The sequence below is a fragment of the Eublepharis macularius genome, chromosome 9 (genome assembly GCF_028583425.1).
Source record: "Eublepharis macularius isolate TG4126 chromosome 9, MPM_Emac_v1.0, whole genome shotgun sequence".
Lineage (NCBI taxonomy): Eukaryota > Metazoa > Chordata > Lepidosauria > Squamata > Eublepharidae > Eublepharis > Eublepharis macularius.
The window spans coordinates 78,170,860-78,195,360 of NC_072798.1; the positions used below are offsets into that span (position 1 = coordinate 78,170,860).

The 24,501-nt window shown below is 41.8% G+C and overlaps 1 protein-coding gene across 3 annotated transcripts in view; it reads left to right on the plus strand.

Annotated features, from left to right (window-relative positions):
- Positions 1–24,501, plus strand: part of ST7 (suppression of tumorigenicity 7) — a 130,745-nt gene that overhangs the window by 62,196 nt on the left and 44,048 nt on the right. For all 3 annotated transcript variants that reach the window (XM_054988288.1, XM_054988285.1, XM_054988286.1), the window contains exons 2-7: positions 9,048–9,130; positions 16,578–16,734; positions 18,553–18,607; positions 19,194–19,309; positions 21,076–21,151; positions 22,553–22,707. In XM_054988288.1, the coding sequence (XP_054844263.1) occupies positions 9,048–9,130; positions 16,578–16,734; positions 18,553–18,607; positions 19,194–19,309; positions 21,076–21,151; positions 22,553–22,707 (642 nt within the window). The remainder of the gene's footprint in view (positions 1–9,047; positions 9,131–16,577; positions 16,735–18,552; positions 18,608–19,193; positions 19,310–21,075; positions 21,152–22,552; positions 22,708–24,501) is intronic.

Consider the following 24,501-nt stretch of genomic DNA (forward strand, 5'->3'; position numbering starts at 1 on the left):
CATTGTTGGCACATGAGGGCATATATCACATTGGAGGATGAGCAGTTGTAAGAGCCAGAGACAGTGTAGTTGACGCCATTGGGTCCTGTAAATGTATCTCCTGGGTACATATAAGGGCAGAGCTGGCATCTGGGTCTGTTGCAGGGCCTGGTACCTTTGCTGGTGACTCTGCTAGCCGATTCATGATTGTAAGTGAGAAGTCGTTTCAGGTTGGGGGGCTGTCTGTAGGCAAGGAGAGGTCTTCCACCCAGGGCTTGTGAGAGAGAGGCATCATTTTCCAGGATGGGTTGTAGATCACTGATGATACGTTGGATGGGTTTGAGCTGGGAACTATAGGTGACAACCATTGGTGTTCTGTTGTTAGTTCCTGGGTATGTGATGTATGCCCTCATGTGCCAACAATGTCCATCTGCTCTGTACACCTTTCAAAAACAAAATCCAATGGGAAGCTGCTGAATTGGAATTCATATGTAAATTTGACTCCGTCAAGCTGGGACTGAATAGAGACTATGAATGGTTATCTCATTATCAAAAGTAACTGACTTCCTTAACAGAAGCAAACTGATCTCCATATCAGAAGCTACTGTTTGCATCTACTCCACCCTCCCCTCTCCACCTATATATCTGACCAGTTTCTTCTTGCCCTCCATGCATCTGACGAAGAGAACTGTGATTCTCGAAAGCTTATGCTACAATAAAGTTGGTTAGTCTTAAAGGTTCTACTGGACTCTTTTTGATTTTATTTTTTAAAAAACAGATGTAACCAATATCTTGGCCAGTAAATTCTAAATTGACATGTTAGGAAGGGGGCTGTCCAATCATCAGATTATTAAAGGAGAAGAGGACACAGCATAGGACAGGGCACAACCCTCTTCTAGCAGAATATCACTAGACTGATTTAGTGCATGCAGACCCATTCATAAAAAAGGAAAAAGAAGGTGCTGAGTTGATGCTTACACTGCTGATAACAGTACCCACTGTGGTTTGGAAAACCCTACAATATTACAGCAGTGACAACTAGAAAACTGGGGGTGAAAGTGCAGAAGATCCAAGGTCAGCATGATTCTGATGCTAGCAGATTGATGGCAGAAAAAAGTTGGAACAAAAGCCACCGAATATGTTCTTTAGTCCTCTTGAAGCGGTTCTTACCAGTGACACAGTCACCTGCAACATAGGTTGGATTGGCCTCCTTTAGATTGCTAGACAGGCCTTTTCTGTAATGATACATTTCAAAACAATAATGATGCTTTAGAGACAGGACTCCCCCCCCCCCATATGCATGTTGCAAACGATATCAGATGTCCTGTCCCTCAGAAGCATGAATAGCATACAAAATAAACACTTGAAGAACTTGCCTATGGCGAGAACATTTTATCATCCACAGGGATCATCTAGAGTTCACAATTCCTACCACAGCTGACATCTGAAAGTGTCAACTTTGAGAATCGTAGCAGAAAAAAGCAAAACAGAAGCAAGTCACTTGTGTACTAGCTGTTCCCCATTTTCATGGGCAGGGGGGCTTCATATGAAGATTTGCTCACAAACTAATGCTAACTTTGTCTGACTATGGCCTGGCTGATACTTATCTCACCTTGCTAGTTTGCAGCCCCTTGACCCGGGAGTCTTTTATCTCAGAAAAAGTGGCTTTCATTTCTCCAATGACACTCCTCCTAAACTTTTTTAGCTGTAAAACATTGAAAAACAGTCAGGGTAGAAAGAGCGTTAGTGGAGAGCTGCAGCGCTGCAATGAACAGAAACAGCACTTACCAAGCTGTTTCCTCCCGAGAGCTGATAAAGACCAAGGAATATCTTTGGAGCAGAATCTGACGATTTTACGCCCTTGTGACAGGTGGTGATCTCATTCAAAACCTAGCCAGCTGTCTGTGTTTTACCCATCACTGTTGGGGAGGGGAGGGTGTAAGAAATATTTATCTTTGGAGAGAAAGTGTATGTTGTTTTGTGTTTCTACATTCTTTTCCATAGAATTACTTTCTCCTGTAAAATAGTCATTAGTAGTTCCAAACATGCATTCGGAACAGAGTATTTAAAATCACATCACAGACAGAAAGATCATTGTGAAGTTAATCTCTGTTAGCCTTCTGGCTGGGATTTGCAAAGCAATCTCTGAAGGGTTTTCCTAGACAAGGCTATTAAATTAACCCAAGGAAGCTCCCAGGTGAAAAACCCTGCTATCAACCTGCTTGAGGGAAGAGGTAATGACTCTCTGGGGCTTAGCTAATAAGCCACAGCATGAGTCCAGCAATAGCAAGACTGAAATAGCGCGTGCGGGTTCTGCTTTCTTAGCAGTGTCCTCAGTGCTTCACATGTGCTAAAATAACATTGCTTGGAAGTTGGGACAAGAAGTAATAAGAAATTAGTAACAAAATTCACTCTTTGCACCTGCAAAAGCATCTGCACAAGTTGGCCTTGGCAAAATCATTTTTTCTGGAATATATCTGTCAGTGGCTTTTAATCTTCATTTGCAGGATTTTAGGGGACTATAAATTCTGCTTTTCTGCATGTCAGCAAAATTAAATTCTACTGTGATATATAAAATAATAATTACCTCTTTAGTTTAGAAGAAAGTAAAACAGCTGACACATTCACAGGAGCTATCAAAGGTTGAAGTGAAATAGTTGCACGTGTGAATCACCCCGGAGGTTCTGAGTAGACATGGGCCCGATCCAAAAAAAAATTCCAATTCAGCCGTTCGTGGCTCTGGGCTGCTGCTGAACACAGGCCACCGATTCTAAACGATCAACTCTCGTTTCCGGTCCGCAATCGGGAATCGGGGAGGCCAGCGCCCAGGGCAACTGTAGTCAGGCTCTTGCGCGCGTGCACGCACTCCTGAGTCGCCCCCGCCCCCGCAGCAAGCTGGCTGTCCTGGTGCACTGCGGAGCTGGCAGCAGCGCGAGTGGCTTGGAGGCTGCCTGCGCCGTTCACCTGCCCCGCAAGACAAGGGGCAGCCGGCTTGCCCGTGCGCCCCTTGTCCTGGGGAAAGGCAAACGGCGCAGGCGGCCTCCCAGCCACCCGCACTGCCTTTTGCCTTTCCCCAGGACAAGGGGCGGCCAGCTTGCCCACGCGCCCCTTGTCCTGGGGAAAGGAAAACGGCGCAGGCAGCCTCCCAGCCTCCCGCGCTGCCTTTTGCCTTTCCTTTGTGCCCACCCCCTTTCCCCTCCCTCCCCTGGGTTGCTGCTCCATGGTTGGAAGGAAGCCTGCTAATCAAGGAAAGCTGGGCTTCCATTCGTGTTTCGAGGGCGACAGAAGGAGGGCAAACACAGCTCATTTCCCTGACTCCGTTGCCCTGGGAATAAATTACTAGCGCAAGAGTGTCTGCAATTCCGAACAGAAACTGACCCATCCAATCAAGTCCCGAACAAGCAAACTCCCGACCGCTGGATCGGTTGCCATGGACAGAACCGATTAGCTGAGTCACAATGGCGAAAACGCCAAAATCGGGGTTTTTTTGAAATCGTAATTTAGATCGTGCCCATCTCTAGTTCTGAGTGACATCTTTTCTCTTCTGAGAACATAGCTGCTCTAAACCTCTTAAGGCCAGCAGTCTTGAGGCTATGCTTGCTCTCTGTATCCTATGCAGTCTCCAACATCAGTCCAAGAGCATCATTTCACCATCAAGGTGTTCATAAGAAAGGAGTAAACAGAATAATTCTTAGTGGATACTTCATCCTTTGTGGAAGTCCCTTCTCTTGAGACTTGCCCAAATCAGAATTTTTAAGAACAGCCTGTAAGACTTTGCTGTCCGGGGTAACTTTCAGTAGCTGCCATTAAGCTGGCATCTGTGCTTAATTTCCCTAACTGCTTGTAATATTCATAATGTATGTGGCCACTTAGGTTCTATGTCAGATGTGTCCTTTAAAATGTAACATTCTTCTAAGCTACATTTTCTGTGGTTTTCTAAAAACAGTTTTTCACCTTTTATTTACAAAGGTATCTCTTCATTTTCTTGGTTTGACTAGACATCTTTCCAGCCATCCCTGACAAAAAAGGGTTTCCCCCATTGGCACTACAAGGAGAATCTCTCATTGGTCTTAGAATCATAGAATCATAGAGTTGGAAGGGATCTCTAGGGTCATCTAGTCCAACCTCCTGCATAATGCAGGAAATTCACAACTACCTCCCCTTTCCCCACACACCCTTGTGACCCTTGCTCCATGCTCAGAAGATGAAAAAATACTGTCAGGATCCCTAGCTGAACAGACTCGAGGAAAATTGCTACTTGACCCTAAGGTGGTGATTGGCATTACCCTGGGCATAGACTTGAACTCATATAAACTGCACTGCAGACTGATATTTTCCCATGTTTTCCCCTGGCTTTGCATGTTTGAGGGTTTGCTGGTAATAACACAATGTGGGAAGAGACTACCGAGTTTCATTTATGTGGACTTGTCATTCTGGATTCTAAGTATGGCCATCAAAGAGTTCCTCCTCTGGTACCAAAATAATTTTTTTAACTTCATTTATACCCCACCTTTTTCTGCAATGGGGACCAAAAGTGGCTTATATCATTCTCCTCTCTTCCATTTTTTCCTCACAACAATCCTGTTAGACTTAGAGGGTGTGACTGGCCCAAGGTCACCCAGCAAGCTTCATGGTAGGGCAGGGAAATCTAACTTGGGTTGTCTAGGTCTTAGTTCATCACTCTAATCACTATGCCACACTTTCTGTCAAATACATTGTGCAGAATAACTCCAGTAAAAATCGGTGTTCTTAGACTGGAGTAATGGCATAGATTTGTACATTATTGCAGCAGATCTTTTTGTAGGGAAGAACTCATTTTGTCAACTGTATGAAGTGCTTGCCTAAAAATAGAGGGAAAAGACCAAGAAAAATCAAGATAGAGAGGTAAGTAAGTAACATTTCTAGGAGAACCCAAATGAATGCAAGAACAAGTCAAACTGGGTGCCACCAATTCCCAACTCTTGGGGACACAGGTTATAATTTTACAGATGCCCACATGTGACTCTTCTTTTATAAAGTATAACCTAACTCAAAATCTCTCCTTTTTATAGTGATTAACAATGGCTTTGATGGTAATTCTGTGTGCCACAGTGCACGGCACTTTAGAACACATTTAGCAGCTTTAAAAAGAGCTAATGCAGCTGAGCTAACAGGCAGCTTGAGGCGCAACTTCCCACTTGTCAATAATTATAGCTTGGTCTCCATGGAGCTTTGGGTATTTGAGCCTGATTTTCAACATACTGCCTTCTTGAGGACAGCGCTGTATTTTCACAGGATTCAAATAGTTAGCTTTGATCTGTTTTACTGACTCGTTTCTCCCTTGAAACAAACTTGGTCAGGAGAGTGGCTGTGAAAATTTCTTGTACTACAGCATAGATCCAGAGTAGTTAGCCGTGTTAGTCTGCAGTAGCAAAATAGAAAAGAGCCCAGTAGCACCTTTAAGACTTACCAACTTTACTGTAGCATAAGCTTTCGAGAACCACAGTCTGTCGAAGAGAACTCTGGTTCTCGAAAGCTTATGCTACCATAAAGTTGGTTAGTCTTAAAGGTGCTACTGGACTCTTTTCTATTTTTATACTACAGCAGGGATTTTCCTTGCTCAAAAAAGAAAAAGAAAAGAAACACTGGAAAGATTTACCTCAGTGGGTACAATAGTTTCCTCCTCTGCAGAGATGAAAATTGAATAGTCAAAAGCATCATAGATATCTGCCTATGTCTATTTAGAAATTGGTGGAGAAAGTGAGAGGATTTATGGCATGAAAACCCCACTATGAAATATAGTATTTTAAAAATTCCCAACATTTGGGCTCTGTCATCATAATCCTATCAAGACAGGTGATAGCAGTGCTTAATTTTTAATACAGAGTTCAGCCAGTTTTTTCACTCAGTCTCGCCAAATTCTTCTTACTACAGCTCCTAGCCACATAACTTTTGTGTATGAAGATCCCATGATACCCAGCATAGCCTTTCTGGATGGTCAGAAGGTAGAAACCTACCTTCCCTTTTCATCAAAAGAGAAAATGGTTGGTTCTAATCCATATGGAAGATGTAATTTATACATCCATGCAGTTTTCCCAACGTGAAATGGTCCCCCAAATAGCTGTTTGCTCTGTTGGGGGAAACATGCAGGGTGCCTGTAGAGTAGCAGTTTGTTTTCCACAGCAGGGTAAAAATCAAGTGGGCAGCTGTTTGAGGTGATGGAAATGGTATGGAAGACAGAGTTAACTTCTACCCCTGCCCTAATACCAACCCTAATTGGTTCTTCACTAGCAACTATTTATGAAGGAGAAATATGCTGGACATCTGGTTATGACTATTTCAGCATCTTCTCTCTGAATCAAGTGTCTGAAGTCTTGTTGCAATTCAGATTACTTCATGTCTGTCTAAAATAGGTGCATGGCCACAGGTGACAGAAAGTGGTGCTTAATAAGATAGAGGGGATCACAGTCATCTGCACAGGCAAGTTAATTTTTTTCTCCTTACAACGTTGCTATGTTTCGAAGGCAGGGAGAAGGTCAGACTTCACAAAAATGAACAAGGAGTCTTGTAGCACTTTAAAAGACTAGTTTTTATTATGGTTTAAGCTGTGCGGTGTTATGTGTTGTCAAATCACAGCTGATTTATGATGACCCTTCATGGGGTTTTCAAGATAGAAGACATTCAGAGGTATACCATTGCCTGCCCTATGTAAAAACACTGAACTTTCTTCATGGTCTCCCATTCAAGTATGAATCAGGGCCCATCCTGCTTAGCTTCTGAGATCTGACAAGATTGGTCTAGTCTGGGCCATCCAGGTCAGGGTGGGTTAAGCTGTAGTCCACAGAATTCATGCCACTAAAATCTGTTGTTCTTTTAAGGTGCCATAAGAGTCCTTTTTGGGGGGGGGTTTGCTTCAAAAGACTGACACCAAAATCTGATCTTCAAAATCTGATTTTACAATTAGAGAAAAGGGAAATCTTCTCTTGGGTTAGCAGGGGCAAGCTGAACAGGTGCTTAGCCATTAATCGTATTAAACAATGCCTGATCGTGAGTGGTAGCTGGTTGCTTCCCTATTAATAAAGCTTAGCCCCATAAACTTTGCAATGGAACCATGTAAACAAGACGCTGGTAAGGAAAGGCCCTACTAAACAGTCATATTTTGTGATTATGTGCTTGGATGTTGTGTACCTACTTTAGTATTGTGTCTAAAATGTGTATATTTCTCAGACTCTGGAAATACCTAGTAGGAACTGATTGCCAGAGAAGAGAGAGGAACGGTTGACTATTTAGAGACAGATGGTGTGTTGGGACTGGGATTAGCTGCCTGCAGCAAACACGACATGTGACAGAACACTTGAGAGCGCTGCCTAAGCCCCTTCTGGTTTGAGGAGTTTTTGTCTTTGGAGGATCATGGGTCCAGAAATGCAATTTTTAAAAGTTACAGTTTTTTTAAAAAATCAGTAAGAGCACTGTGTTTGACAAAGCCATATCCAGTACTGGAGGTACAGTTTAATGCTGGCATTTTAAACTAAGTACATGTTAAAACTTGAGGTGTCAAAATTACAGTGCAATTTGTCCGTTGCATGTCCATATGAATAGGTAGCAATGGTCTCTTAGCAAAGGTTAATTGGAACAGCTACCTATGCTGAATTCCAGTTCTGTTTTATGGCAAGTGCCACACTTAATGTTCTTTGTTGTGGTGTGTAGCACTGTCTCGTCTGCTGAGCTCCATACCCCTTCAAATAAATTAGCATAACGGTTTAGAGATGTAGCAGTATTGCAGCTGCTTCACAAGGGTTTGGATTCCTGTGGTGCCTGGACTGTTGCTGCATTTACAACAACTGGTGCTTGACGAGTTGTACTTTTCTCATATCCTGGGAAGAAAGCTGAGTGAGTAGCTTATGTGAAACTAGAGAATGAGCACCAGTTGTAATATCCAGAAACAGTACAAGCAGTGCCTCCATGGAGCATCAAGAACTTTCATCTAAAGATAGTACTGTATCAGATTCCTCCCCCTGCCCTCCCTAAAGAATCCCATCTAAATCTCATCTAGAAAATGCATTTCCCCCCTATGACCTGGAAACGTTTTATAGAGATTAGGATCAATGGAATGGATTCTGTGAGCATTGAACAGAACAAACAAATGGATCAGATCCCCTTTGTTTCCTTACAGCTTCTGCATGCTCAAATAGCTTCTCATGAAAGTTGGAGGATGCGGAAGAGCAGAGTAGAGTGCAGCTTGGAGGGGTTGGAGAAGGGGAAGAAATCATCCCCCATGCTCTTGCATGAGCCCTTAGCTCTGTTCATGGATGAGCTTGCAAAAGATGGCATGTTCTGCCAGTTTCCACTCAAGCGGCTTCCCTCCTATGCTGCATCCAGTTCTCTTCCTGAGGGTCTTCCAACCCTGAACTGCAGCTTCTCATGTCTCTTGCTTGCTCAGTGAGCCTCAGGGGACAAGGTAGAAAGAGAAGTAAGCTTATTCCTTGGACTCGTTCACAGGATCCAATGCAGCACATTTACATGGATTTTTCCCCCTTTTTGCTAAGTATGCAATGTAAAATGTATGTATAATGCTCAAGGCTCTGGGTATCCAACTGTATGGGACCGTAGTCTGGTCTAGAGCTGTACATTGTGACGACAGGCCATTTCCTGTGTAGGTTACACCTCCTTCGTGCTGCACAGCATCGTGAAACCGTCCCAAGTTCCTCTGAGCCAACTTATGGGTCTCAACTGGCTTCCATCAGGGCAGCTTGTGGCCCTCCTCAGGCTGGATGCAGTTTATGGTTTTCTGCTAGCCCTTCCTGAATTATCATCCATTTGTCCATAATATGCTTGACCTATTGGGGATGGTTCTTTAAAGAGGATTCCCACGCAGTTATTTTAATGATTCAGAGAAGGAAGCCACTGCTCACTGCAGAGCAAAGTTTCTGCTCTGCTTCTGCTTTCCTTTCTGCACCACAGAAGTGGTGCCTAAGGAAGATAATTTTGAAATAAAAACGAGTTTGATTTTCAGTTAGATTTGCAGATACTGAAAAAGCAGAAATATTATATATGACTTCTCTCTCCCCCCCCCCCATTTTCTCTTTTAGTGAGTATGTTTTTGAACACGTTAACCCCCAAGTTCTACGTGGCCCTGACAGGCACTTCCTCGTTAATCTCAGGGCTTATTTTGGTGAGTATAAAATGTGGAACTTAATTTTTACAATTGTTTTCATGTCGATGTATTGTCGAAGGCTTTCACGGCCGGAGAACGATGGTTGTTGGGGGTTTTCCGGTTTAAAAAATAATCTTCATTCTCACTTTTTCTTCAATGACTGTGTATTTAAAATAATTTCCTTTAGAAGTCATCTCTTTCAGCATTCATGGCATAGTTTGTATGTTCATAGCATTAGTATCAGTAATTTGCATTATAAATCCAAAAATAAGCTTAGAATCTTCCTACAGTCAAACTGCTGAGCCGTTTTATATAGCAAAACAAAAAGTCAATACATAGTTGTACATTCTGTGTATGAACTTTTCTTTTTCCATGGATTCAGCAACTTTCCCTTGATATTAAAAATTCAAAGTACATAACAATAGACCATGATCAGGGTTCTCTACCATCATACTAGTTCTTAACCAAACATGTTTTTGTCCTCTCTCCTTGAGAGCTGTTTCTTTAATCAGTGAAAAACACAATCTTGTGATAGCTACTTTTCTGATACTTGGATTTGTGTTAAAATATTCAGTTCCAAACGAATACACTATGAACTCTATTAAAAAGAAAAGTCATGGAAAGATCTGACTAGCTTCATATAATTTTCCACGTTTTGCATGAGAATGTATTGTTTGTCTTATATTTTAAAAATTTATTTGCCTGTAGAGCAACACAGTAATTATTGTTGTTGTCTAGTCGGTTTCTTTTCAGATATTTATAATCAGCTAATAGTTTCATGATGAAAAAATTTATTTTCCTGCTGCCAAGATTGCATTCCTTGCAATTTACTGTGAGAAAATTGTTCAAAATGTTCTACACAGTGCAGTCCCTAAAGTATCAGATCTCCTGTGAAAAGTTAATATTTTTTATTTTCTTTATAAATACCTCAAAACAACAAAAGTTACATTTTGAAAGAGTTTGGAGTACTTTAAAGTCGCATTGATTTGAGAAAGAGTTAACCATATGCTCAATTCTCCCTTTGAGATCTGTGATTTGTAAATGCACTTAGTTTTGTCTATGACATGCTTAAAGTTAAATCATAGTTTTCCCCCAATGAAGGAAAGTTCAACTAACTAATCACAGGGAGAACACGTCAACAGAATAAACCTGATAAACTGTAAAACGGAGTAAGCGAAACCAAAAGTAACAGCTTATTTTCCACATATGTACTTTTCCCGTCATCTCTAGAGACCTCAATGTTTGACATAGTTGTATTTCACCTTTCTCCTAGAGACTGCACCAATTAATTAGCATATGGTAACTAACCAGTAACATCTATTCCAAGAAATTTCTCTCCATAATTCATCTGTTACAAAATAGTCAAGTAATGGGTTAGCATTTTTCATTATTCAGGCAAAAAGTGTCTGTTGTCACCTACTTACATGTAGATTACATTCTCGGTTTAACCCTTTTTTAATGTCTTAGTATTTATTTATTTTAAAAAAAAAATAATATTTAAATAGATCATTAGGTCAGTCCTTGACAAATTTCCTTTGGCTCTAGGAGACAGACTCATTTTTCATCCTTCATTCATATGCTATGCTATGAACATACAAACTAATGACCAAATTTCCTAATTATTGCCATCACAAAGCCTAATCCTAATCTCTTCACAATTTCTCATAAAGTTATTAAAGTTGTGATAATGATGTTATAGTATCAGGACTACCCTATTTGTCTTCACCGCAACAAAACCCTACATCTAATCCTAAACTAACTTCTTCCTAGTTTCTCATAATTCCATTTTTGCTTTAAGAAGGTCCATTTAATAATTGAATATTGGAGACAAAATACAAAGCTGCTGGTTAGAAAATGAACTCATACTCCACCATTACTGTTATATATTGCTTGAGTAGAACTAAGGCTCCTGAGGCTTACAAAGCCCAAAGTATTTGGGTGCCAGCACGGCCAATCAGAACTGTTGCTTTGTAGTCCAATTGCTGTGCTGAAAAGTAGATACCTGTATATAGTTTATGCAAACAAAGGATTCTAGCTGCTTACATTGTACTGGTTGTTGTAAAAGTGGGAGTGGTTTCTACAAGTATAAATTGGTTACTGTTGAGCCTGAGTCTTCAGTCTGTCTGCTTCCGGTCTCCAATAAAGATATTTATTATAATAAAGAGCTGTTAGTCTCAATATACAATAATTACATTCTGAGAAGTTATGTTTGTATGTGTATATAAAGTGCTGTGATGTCATAGCCAATTTATGGCAACCTCATAGGGTTTTCAAGGCAAGAGATGAAGTGATATGGTTTGCCTGGACTTTCTTTGTGGTCTTCCTTCCAAGTATTAACCAAGGCCAGCCTGGATCATCCAGGTCAGGGTGCAAAGTTCTATAGCAACATGACCCAGAATTATGGAAGTTGGCCCACAACTAGAAATTCATTCTAGTATGTTACAAGTACTGTGGATGTTATCCTTGTCCATGGTCATTTAACTATAAATATTAACTATCACAGGGATGGAAATTCTCTCACACAACGTACTGGCTTTCAATGTCGGGTACGTTGTGGATACGACTTTCCACAATTCAAATTGAACGTGCCGTCTGACATATCCTGATAGGGTAATTAACTGGATAGACACTTTATATTTGATTCCCTTCACCATTATTGCACAGTATAAAATCATTTTTTATAATCACTTCATAATTAAAATTCCATCTGTTTTCAATGGTAGAGTTTGAGATGGAATCTAATTTTCTTATGGCTTAAAGAAAGTGAATCTTCATGTGATCATTATTGTGGACTCTGTGGCTGAACATCTCTGAAGTCTTCTCTTATGCTCAGTGAATGTGTAGAGTGGGATTGGGCCTTCTGTTGGCTTGGGTCTATTTTAGCTATATTTGAGTAAGTTTTTTTCTTAGAATTCCTTTATCAGCGCTGCTGTAACAGATTCCAGACCAACAGAGGCCTGGTTAGGACACTTTTCCAGGTAAATTACATGGACATCTCATGTATGGCTTTTGTTCCTGGTCAACAGACATTTAACCTGTAGAGATTGTTTGTGAGATGAATTTTCTAGAAAATACATTTGGCTTCAACATTTAAGATGCTAATTTTCAAACAACTAGCATCTGAAACAAAAATTGAGTGAAAAAGTACTCAAAACCTTGTAGTATAAAGAAGTTCACGCAAAAAATAACAGAACTCTGAATATAGTTGCAGATGTGGCTGTGAAGATGCATGGAACCCATGCATCCTTTCAGCTGAAATTCTCCCTCCTTGTTGCCTTCAGTATGGGACTAAACCACTCGTTGCCATGCTAGAAGTGCATGTAGTTCCATTACCAATTTTTTTTTAATTTTGGCATTGTGTTCCTGGGGCTAGGATTTAGATACAGAAGGTAACAAAAAAACAAGTGAACCGTTTCTCCTCATCCTGTTCCCCCACTAATAAATCACCACACGCAAGCTGGTATGACCCTCACTGGGGTAAAATTACGGATACCCATAAGGGCCAAAAGCAGCTTGGATAGTCATTTCCAGAGAGAAGTGAGATGAAGAGAAAGGATTCAGTGGCTTCTCTGCACTGTGCCAGTCTTCCCCTTTAAATCACTGCTCCAGTGGCTTTCCTGGAAGTTACATCACACCATCGCTGATGCCTCTCCAGTCTCACGCTGGTTGCCCAGCCATGCCTGGCAATTCAGTGGTGAAGTGTCCCATATTTTGTAATTAATAAAAGTGTCAGTTATGTGGTTAGCTAAAGACCCAAAGAAAGAGATCTGTTATGCTGCTTCTATCAAAAAAATGGCACCACCCATGTTCCAGTGTATGGCTACAGGATACACAAACTAAAATGTTTTTACTAGAGTTGCAGCCTCTCTTCAAATTACTGACAGAGATCTCTGAGATATTACTGTCTGCTTAACCTATTCAGAGACCTTCCTTGTTTTCAAGCAATGGGAGGTCATTACTTAATTACAGTACCTTGAGTATTCCTTGAACTGACATTATCCCATGGTACATAATTAGTCTTCTTGCAAAATTTCTTTGTGAACAAAGTGCTTGCAGACCAATTTCAGCAACTACCGTGAAACAAGTGGCTTTTCAAAACTTTGGCGTGTTGCCATTATACATCAATTTTCTGAGAAAAGTTAAAAAGCAAGAATGAGGGAAATCAGCTCTTGAGCAAATGGGCATATTTTTTCTCTTATACACATAGTACTGGAGACTTTAAGCTTGAAACGCATAAGAATGTTTCTGTTGTTTAATTTATGGGCCATAGGGGAGCCTGATCTCGTCAGATCTCAGAAGCTAAGCAGGTTTGTCCTTGGTTAGTAATTGGATGGCGACCTCCAAGGAAGACCAGGGTTGCAGAGGCAGGCACTGGCAAACCAGCTCTGTTAATCTCTTTGCCATGAAAACATCACCAGAGTTTGCTATGACTTGAGGGCTCTCTCCACCACATTACAATGCACTGATACACAGCATACTGGGGACGTAGGCTAGGAAGAAAACAAGGGGCTCTGTGGTATCTGCTTTTTGTCTCTATCTTTTGTTAAATTTGAATTGACGCTAGGTAATTCGTTACGTACTTGTATTATTCCACAAATGTTTCAGTTTTGATTGTTTTGTGTATTATTTTAAAGCCAATTTGATATATGCTGAGAAAGCAGAAAACAATAGAAAGAAGTATCTTCCAGTATTGATTCCAACCAGCATATAGTGCAGCGCTTAAAGGATCTGGGATAGATTCAAATCCCCCCTATGTCATGATAGCTCACTGGACCATTCACTCTCTCTTAGCCTAACAGGGGTAGTGGTAACAGAAGGAGACCAAGAAGATGGGGAAATGAAATAATAAAGCATGTTGTGTATGCTGTTCAACTACATATTACTAACTAATGTTTTAGATACATGTGAATCATTCCAACACCAAACGCTGCAGGCCCAGTTGCAAAGTAGACAAAATTTAGGTCACTTTTTCTTGGTACTAAATTTCTTATATTAGGTCAGTGTGATTTTGGTCTCACTCATTTATTTTATTTATTTATTTACAGGATTTTACCCTGCTTTTCTGCGCTCATAGGGCCACCTAACAAATTAAAACATACTAATTAAAATCTCATCTTAAAAGCCATTAAAACCAACTCATAAGCACATCATTAAAACAAGTTAAAACCAGAACTTAAAATATATACCTCCCCCCCCCCAAAGTTAAAACATTAGGGAGGGAGAAGGGATCATTAAGGAAATGCCAAGCAAAACAAGGAAGTCTTCACGCACTGGCAGAAACAGCAGGCGAATCTCCCTGGGGAGAGCATTCCAGTGTTTTAGTGTCTCTGCTGAGAAGGCCGTCTCCTAAGTTGCCACCTGCCTAATCTCAGAAGGCAGGGGCACTCAAAGCAGGGCCTCCAAGGGTTGGAAAGGTTGGCAAGAAGCAATGCTGTCGAAAGCTTCACATTCCAAGCTCCTACCACAGCCTCAATAGAGCAAGCAGAGATTTTTTTTTTAGCGGGAACGCCGGAATGGAGTTCCGGCACCTCTTGAAAATACTCGGCAATAGCGTGTGAAAATAATATTTAAAAGAATCCCGTGTGTTTCTTCTTCATTTCCCTCTTGAGAGTTCTGCCACCTCTTTTCCCAGAAAAAAAACCCCTGAGAGCAAGTGTTTGGAATCCTAAAACCCCCCAGGCATTTTTAGAAGGATCTAAAAGCCTTTGTGGGTGAACCATTTTAATAGGTCCTCCTTTGGTGGGGAGGTGTTGGGGCCATATTGACTTTAGCTTTCAGTAGATAATGGCCAGAGTCCAGACCATGGTTCAGGCCAAATCTGCAACCTTGAAACAAGACCTTCCTTCAGAGGCCCAGTGCAAAATCTTAAATCCAAGGTGGCGCCTCTTTCATGTTTGGGGCCTGTCCAGGGCTTTTTTTCTGGAAAAAGAGGTGGTGGAACTCAGTGGGTTGCCCTCGGAGAAAATGGTCACATGGTTGGTGGCCCCGCCCCCTGATCTCCAGACAGAGGGGAGTTTAGATTGCCCTCCACGCCGCTGAGCGGTGCGGAGGGCAATCTAAACTCCCCTCTGTCTGGAGATAAGGGGGCAGGGCCACCAGCCATGTGACCATTTTCAAGAGGTTCTGGAACTCTGTTCCACCGCGTTCCAGTTGAAAAAAAGCCCTGGGCCTGTCACTATTTGAAACAGGCACAGGGCTGCCAGGGTAGCTATACATGAATGCTGCAGTCACCCAGAACAATCAGTCTAGGAGTCTCCAACATTACATCTGAGAGCATGTCTACCAACTGAGAAAGGTGCTTACTGGGGCACTGGGTGGTTGGTAAACAAGCAGAATACCTGGTCTATCTTTAGTTCCCAATGAAAGAAGCATACAGTCAGTGCCAGCTATAGTTTGTACTGGAAATCTGTGGAGGCTGAATGACTTATCAAGGATAATAGCAGCCCCTCCTCTTCAGCCATTATAATGTTGGTGTAGGACCATGTAGCCAGGCAGAATTAGCTGGTACACACTACATATTCATCTGCCCATCTCTATCCATGTTTTTCTATTTCCCCCCCCCTCCATCCTAGTTGTTTTTCTCATTATCCATTTTAGATCTAAAGATTGTTGGAAGCAGAAACCTGTCTGGTTGTTTCATAAGTCTTTCTGCAAGCATTATGTACACTGAGATGACTGCATAAATAATAATATTAATTGTAATATATCTGAAAACAGGTTTAAACGTAGAGTGGAAAGATGGTAAAAATATGACCTGTCTGTAGACATTATAGAGGATGTTGTGATCCTCAGGAAAACATTATAGAGGATGTTGTGATCAACAAGAAAATAACTACTGGTGGTCCTTGGCCCCAGGGAGGCCCATTTGGCCTCAACCACAGCCAGGGCCTTTTCGGTCCTGTCTCCAACCTGGGTAGAACTCTTTGGCCGTTTCCACATGGCTTACCTTATTCTGCAAAATAGCGAAATCTCGTGCGAAGACACTGTTATCGCGCGAGAAGACGTGATAACAGCGTCTTCTTGCGAGATTTCGCTATTTTGCAGAATAAGGTAAGCTGTGTGGAAACGGCCCATGTTGACTGATACTAGGGCCCAGCAGGATTTATTATCCTTCCGCTGGGCATGTAAGACAGAGAAGTTCTGTCAGGCATATGGTTGAGGCTGGGCCAGGCCTCTGCTGGCCCAGTAAGAGGAAAAAGAGAAAGATCTGGAAAGCTTGGCTGCTGCCATCTGAAGAATTATTTTATATTTTGCATGAAAACTGATTTATTGAATTTTATACTGTTTTATTGATTTTATGGAATGTGCATGTAATCGTGCTACTGTGTTTTAAATGAAGTGATCTGCCCTGAGCCTGCTTGTGGGAAAGGTGGAATAAAAGTCTAATGAAATAAATAAATAATTAATTACTCTAGAGGCAGGCAAAACTGTTGTTGTGAGTCATTTTCTTCTCATTCTGTTTCAGATATTTGAATGGTGGTATTTTCGCAAGTATGGGACATCGTTCATTGAGCAGGTCTCTGTGAGTCACTTACGCCCTCTGCTGGGCGGGGTGGACAACTCTCCCAACAACTCAAACACAAGCAACGGAGATTCAGATTCAAATCGGCAGAGTGTTTCGGGTAGGAAGATACTTTTTGTCTTGTGCAAGTCGTTAATTGTAATAGCAATGAGATCAGTTGCTATTTGCTAAGTCCATGTCTACAAAACAATAACATGCTCCTAGTGCCTATATGATGAATTCCTCACCCAAAGTAGGTCTAGAAAAAGAGGCACAATGGTAATTATTGCTTACCCTTTGTTGAAAGCACAGGCAAAGGCACAGAAAAGAGTTCCTCCCTACTAGTCTCTAGTTTTCTTGACCTCCCGCCCACAGTCCCTCCCCAATTCTTTCTCCCCTTTCTTGTCACATTACTGTGATGTCACATGCTGTTGCCTATGGGCTAAAGGTCTGGAAAGAGTGAAGACCACTCTTGTGGATCCCTCTGTCCTTCCTGCTCCTGATGTCCAGTCTAGAAGGCATCTCTTTCTTTTCTGTGCATTCTGAATCTAAGATGCATGCTGTTGTTGCATACAAAAAGGTCTTAAAGATTGTCCTTTCCTCCATTTCCAGGTATAGTTAAAATACCTACCTTTTAAAAAAAATTATATGTTTCTTTTTTGAAAATACAAAATTATTACAATAGCAATATGAACTGTTTTTTCCTGCCATGTGATTGGGAAGCGAAGGATGAGAGCCCAGTTCAGAATCTGTTATTTTCCCTCCAGCATTTGAGAAATCCATATGGTTGCACCAAAGTTTTGTGATGCCAGCAGTGTTAAGCAGAAGAATCTCTTTCCTTTTCTATCCCTTCTAGATTCTCTCCATCGTAATTTCTAGAAAAGTGGTTGTTGAACCAGTTTACCTCCTGTAGCTTCCTAGATGGGTCTTTAAAGGGGCTTCACAGCTTTGTCTGGCCACTACAGTAACAATCAGTGTTCTCATAAGTGGTAAACATTTACAATGAAAGTTGAACATTTCAAATTCAAATAGACTTAAACTGGCAGACCTTCTGTTGTAGGCACTATCAATGGAAAGCCCCGTGGCCAAACCTGAGCCACTAGAGGGGTTATTTTTCTGTTTTCCATTGGTCATAGGAAAGAACATGGAGGCAGTAGCAGCAGGCTTTGCTGACTGCTTTGCATGGCTTTGGGAGGGAGATCCCAACCTACATTAGTCACAGTGGATTCCCAGGGAAGCAGGTTTCCAGCTACGTGGTATTATTATAGCTCATTGTATTCTGGCAAAGCAAATGGAGCAAGCCTGGCAGTCTAGAGCAGAATGAGGGTGTTGTAATGAAGAGCCTATCTTCTCTTGACCTGCAAGCTTCCATTTTCCATTGAAACAAAGAGAGCAAAAACTCCTCATAAGAACTCTGTGAGATAGGTTAGGCTGGGATTTGAACGTGGGATTCCCAGATCCTAGTCCAGCACTTTAACTGCTACACCACGCTGGCTCATATTTTAGCACGTTGTCCTGCATGTTTTACAATAGAGAAGCCCAAATGCATACACACAGGTACATCTAAAGGAAACATCTCAGGTGTATTGCTGAGATCGTTGCAGTGTAAGCTAGGAAATTGTGCATAAAATGGGGTGGGGAAAGATGGCCATGTATATTTGACTACTTAGAGGTCCACTGCCATCAGAGCAGACAACATTGGATTAGTTAGACCATTTTGTCTAGCTCAATATAAGGCAGTTTTGTTGGTTCATACATACTTGTCATTAATATATGCTTTGTATCAGTGAATACATGCTAGTACCTCTAATTTTTCCATATGGAGTGCCCCTGCAATGACTTATTTGAGGACAGCTGTGCTTCTAAATGAAGATTGGAATTAAATGGATGATTAGACATTTTGCTTTGTTCTCCCCCCCCTCCCCGCTCCTTGTGGCAGAATGCAAAGTCTGGAGAAACCCACTAAACCTGTTTAGAGGAGCTGAATATAACCGGTAAGTGCTGCTGTTCAAATACAGTAACCACTTTAGAAAGTAACTTTTAGCACTCGTTTATTGCCACTATAGATCCAAGGATCGCATCCAAGGAACGTTATTGGTCCAATTTTACACAAAACTTCTTCAACCCAGCTCAAGTGTTAACAGTTTCACACAGAAACTCTGCACCCAGTCAAGAACTAGATTCTACTGAAAACATTTTGTTGCTGCTCATTTAAGGCAAACGTTTATCAAGAACGTGGATAAGAATGAGTTAGGGCTGAGATATGTTGCCTATTCATATTCCATGTGAGTCTGTATTCAAGATCCCCTTGAAAACAGACTTCCTTTTCTACTTTTTATTGATCTTTTAAAATACATAAACAACTAAGTAGGACAATAGCCCAGTGCCCCCGCCCCATACTTGCCTTCAACGAAACACAACTAAAGAGCTTTCCAATAAATCAATATATCAGGTAGAATGAATTGGGTAAAGGCAGTTTGTCAAATAAGAAGGAACGTAGAGGGAATTTATGGCTGTCATCTCCTATATGGTATAGTAAGCATGCTGTGCATTTACTGTCCGACTTTGGTCCCTCTGCAGGTATACTTGGGTGACCGGAAGAGAACCTTTGACCTACTATGATATGAATCTTTCCGCTCAGGATCATCAAACATTCTTTACATGTGATACAGACCATTTAAGGCCTGCAGATGCCAGTAAGAATCTCACTGTTTGAACACTTTTGAGTTGGTGACTACAAAGACTATTTTAAGAAATAAGAACAAGCAAATTACTCAACTCTTTGTCCTGCTCATGTCAGTTTTCTTCGTCTAGATCTGCAGTTTCACAGAGCAGTACAGGATTTCCACCACTTTTGTATGCAACCACATGCCCCTTTAAGTACTGATGGATGAACAGATTCTCCAGTCTTTTGCTATTTTTATTTTTCAGGGCCTTCTTTTAGGATAGTGCCTCTGGTGTAAAGTTTTCTTCTGACCTCTCTAGCTGCTTTTTGTAGATTTTTAACTGTCAAAGTTTTCTGGTTTCTCAACTATTTTGGCCTGCAACTGAATGGTGAAGCCAGATGGAAATCCCTCTGGCAGCTGTTTTAGTGCAGCCTCCATGTTTTCAAAGCCTGAGCTACATGGCAGCACACTAAAGCTGCCTCAGATTTTGGCAAAATACTTACCCTATCCCTCTACCAGGAAAGAATGCATCTGCTTGGACAATGTTCAGTAGAAATAAAGGCTTCCTTTAAAGGCAGTTGTGTGTAACAACTGCCCAGTAATTATATTATCGTAGAAGATAATTACTTGCCCTTATCAGGGATTTGTACCTGTGTTTCCTACATCTGGACCTCACACTCCAGCCACTGCACCACATTGGCTCAGGTCTGGCCCTTCTTCTTTGGGGTGCAATCCCAGCCCCTCTCTTTCCATTTCATTACTGATTGCATAGGAGAGAGACACTCATTAGTTCAGCCCAAGTATTTGAATCCTTCCCACAGAGCTCTTAGATGGAAAGGGTTGCACCACAAAGCAGTGAAGGGGGCCAAGCATGAGCCAATGTGCTACAGTAGCTAGAGAGCTGAGAATAGATGTAGGAAACCCACCTTCAAGTAGAGATCTTCCAGTCTCATCCACACCAGCAGATGGTTGTTAAGCTCAAGCACCACTCTGAGTCCATTGGAAGATAGGCAGATATGGATGCAGAAAGGGAGTGGAATTGTGTCAAATAAATGAGTTAACATGGACATTCCAATATGACAAACACTGCAGCAAGAGGCACTGATACAAATGTATACTAAGAGAGAAAATGCCAGCACACTGTCTGCCCTGCCCTTGGCATGAACTGTGCTTAGCACATTTAACTCTTTCGTTCTCCAGCACCCATTGTCAGTATTAATTCACACAGATATAGGCTCAGAGTCTCTCTACACAAGACATCTTACACAGGGATGCTCAAGTGAAAGATCTTAGACTTATTCTCCCATTGTGGATACATGTGCACTGCTAGGGAGACAGGGTACACTTGAAAATAAGATCACACAGAAAGTAAGTCACTTGAGCATCCCCATGTAAGATGTCTTCTGTAGAGAGACTCTTAGACTTGTGTGTGAGTGTGTTTGTGTGCGTGTGTGTGCCATCAAGTTGCAGCCAACTTAAGGCAAGAGCCGTTCAGAGGTGTTTTGCCATTGCCTGTCTCTGCATAGAAACTTTGGCCTACCTTGCTGGTCTCCCATCCAATATTGACCGGGGCTGACCCTGTTTAGCTTCAGAGAGCTGATGAGATCAGGCCACCTGGACCATTCAGGTCAGGGCTAGACTTTTCAGAGGACACTAAAATAGTAAACCAGAAAGGCTGGAGATCAGGTGCCCTGATGATCTTCGTGAACCATATTCCCCATAGGACGTTAGGCTGCTAGGCTACAGTAACATCCTGTCAAATCAGTGTTCTAATTTTTTTAAATCCTTTTCCATAGTAATGCAAAAGGCATGGAGAGAGAGAAACCCACAGGCCAGAATTTCTGCAGCACATGAAGCCTTAGAGTTAAATGAGTAAGTATAACTCTAATCTTTCAAAAATATACTACATGATTTAAATTATCCACTGTCTTATCATCAAGTGATTTAGGTACATACTGAGGACTGGCGTTGAGGTAGTTTGCTCATTTATATGCATTGGGAGAATTGTTCTCTGGTTAATTTGTTCATTTGTTAATATTAAACAGATACTAGCATGACAGAGTTCTGACCTACTCCCTTATGGAAGACAAAAAGGCAAGGAACAGCTGTTATAATAATAATAACAGTTCATTTGTATACTGCTCTTCCGAACAGATTAATGCCCACCCACAGCGGTGAACAAAATCAGTGTTATTATCCCCACTGTACAGCTGGTGAGCTGGGACTGAAAGGAATGGCTTACTCAAGGCCACCTGGTGAAATCATGGCAGTAATGAGATTTGAACCAGCGAAGTGCTGCATTGCAGCTCAGTTACTCAACCACTTTGCTGCACCAACGAAGGCAATATGAAAATTATGTAAATAAAATAAAGGCAAGCAGTAGCAACATCGCCGATACTGATTCTTGAAATTGTCCCTGCGCTCCAGATTCTCCCACCATGTGCCTGAATAATAGTTTCCTACTTGCATACTTGGCCACAGATTCTTTGCAGTGGTCAGTGCTAAGTCATGGGATGAATGGGGGCTCTGGCCTTTGTAGCTGATCTGATCACACATTGCAGCTAAAGCAGATGTTGCACAATTGTTGGGCCATGCCATGTCCCGAATCTCAACTGGGCTTGGGATGTGGTGATGGTGGATGGGAAACATTGCATTGGTGATCACTGTTATTTACTAGATATATAACTTGCTTTTTCCTACAGGTTTGTCTTTGGGGGTCAGATCCTACATAGTCTAAATGGAAATGTTATGCTGATAGAGCTCCATCATCAGAAATAGGAGTCCTGTGCTTAAACAGCACTCTGGATTGAAATATACTTCAGTTCATGCATATAGCTCCTTAAGAGTTCAGACTATCCCAATTACTACAAAGAAGGGGCAGTGCGTTGGATGGATCCAACCATCCTCCAAAGAGCCTCCCTCCAACCTAAAGAGATTTCCTTCAACTGACATGGCACTTCCTCCAATGGAAGAGCCACTTAAGTCAGAGGTAGGATTCAACCCTAACTCAGTCGTGTGGTAGGATAGAGGTAGGGTCCACCCTGGTATCATACATGCACTACTTTTAACATAAAGAGCCGCTTTCCTCCATTGAAGAGCATGGGGGTAGCTCTAATTGGCTTGAGAGATCAATATCCTCTCCAGAGCATGCACATCTTCTATGGCAATAAGACAAACAAAAGCCGCACATTCACCGGGTGTGTCCTAGCAAATACCGTTCCCTTTTCTAGTTCTGCTATTGATGATTGCTTTTGTTGTTTATTTCACTGATAGGTGTGCCACTGCTTATATTCTTTTGGCAGAAGAGGAAGCAACCACTATTGTGGAAGCAGAAAAACTGTTTAAGCAGGCTTTGAAGGCTGGCGAAGGCTGTTACAGGCGTAGCCAACAGCTGCAGCATCATGGCACCCAGTATGAAGCCCAACACAGTAAGAATCTTTCTCTGTGTCTTGCTATGTGTAAGGAAGAGATTTTGGCATTTCACTAAAAATAGTGGTTGTTCACAGAGAATCACTACATAATTGTTTGTATATGTATAATTATTTGTACCCTAGGCTGTGTATATGCTATCGATCTATGAGATATTGAAGAACCACAGGATGTGGCACTGGGCATAGAATCTTATCTTGTTTTCTTTTTTAAAAGCTAGTTTCTTATCTGTACAGCTGTGATGTACCTGAAAGTATGTGGGAAATGGGAAACGGCTGCTGAAATCTCCAGACGTGATGGCCAAATGAAGCTTTCCAGTGATTGAGAGCAGTGCTTCAGTGCCCAGTATAACTCTGTGCTATTTCCCTGTGACTAGAAAAATCAAAACATTAATACAGAGTAATTTCTTCAAAATTACCAAATATGCATAATTTACCTAGGATTAATAATTCAGCTTTTGGGCATGCAATCCTTATCTTTTTAGTGTAGAATGTACTTTCTTGATTGAAATTAAATAGTTCAACACAAAAGGTCAAGGACTTGTGGAATACAGCCCCAAACAAAAGAAGAGTAAAAGTTCACCCACTGAGAGCCATAAACGTGATCCAGCTGTTACTGAGAGAAATGCAGTTATTGGGAGTATTTTAGGTTGAACTACATAAAATGTTGGGCGATCTTTCCGACCTGTTTTAATAGTAAATAGCAGGGCTTTTTTCGGGGAAAAGAGGTGGTGGAACTCTGTGAGTTGTCCTCGGAGAAAATGGTCACATGGCTGGTGGCCCCGCCCCGATCTCCAGACAGCAGGGAGTTTAGAGTGCCCTCCGTGCTGCTCGGTAGCGCGGAGGGCAATCTAAACTCCCCTCTGTCTGGAGATCGGGGGGCGGGGCCACCAGCCATGTGATCATTTTCAAGAGGTTCCAGAACTCCGTTCCACCGCGTTCCAGTTCAAAAAAAGCCCTGGTAAATAGTAATCATGGGCAACCCTGGTTGGGGTCACATTGTAGAAAAAAGGGGATGACCCTTTTTCTGAGAGTTTTTTATGACTGCAGCTCTCCCACTCTCATCCATGAGGTCAGTTTGCTCAGTTGAGGGGAAATATACAGAGAGTTGTACGGCTGCCTGTAAGTTTCCCTCAGTAGGGCAGGTAGCAGCCCAGGAGATGGAGAAAACTGATATCTTGAAAAGGGCACTAGAGAAAGCGGTTAACCCTTTCTCTCCCTCCCCTGTACTCTGTTCCAAAGCAAGAGACCCCACAGCTGATATCTATGAGCAGAACTGCAAGGGAAACCTATTCACAACTATCCCAGCATCTCTTTATCGTTTTATCCTTAGTCTAGGGATTTCTAAAGATAATTGAGAAATACTAACACCATTGAACAAAGACTTCTGTGCAGTCTAGTTGTGGCCTAATGTTCAAGAAAGATAAATTCAGCAACAAGTGCAATATTAACTGAAATGATCAGCAGAATGAAGAAACTAATTCACAACAAAGACCTGCAAAGTTGAATTTTCAAGTTGATAAAAAGGGGAAAGGGATTATTTAATTAATTCATTCATTTATACCCTGCCTTTCTCCCCACTGTTGACCCAAAGTGGCTTACATCACTCTGCTTTCTTCCATTTTTGTCCTCACAGCAACCCCATGAGGTAATTAGATTCAGAGAGAGAGTGACTGACCCAAAGTTGCCCGGCAAGCTTCCGTAGCAGGGATGGGGATTGGAAACAAGGTCTCCCAGATCCTAGTCTGACACTGAAACCACTACCCCACATAGGGTTGCCAGCTCCAGGCTGAG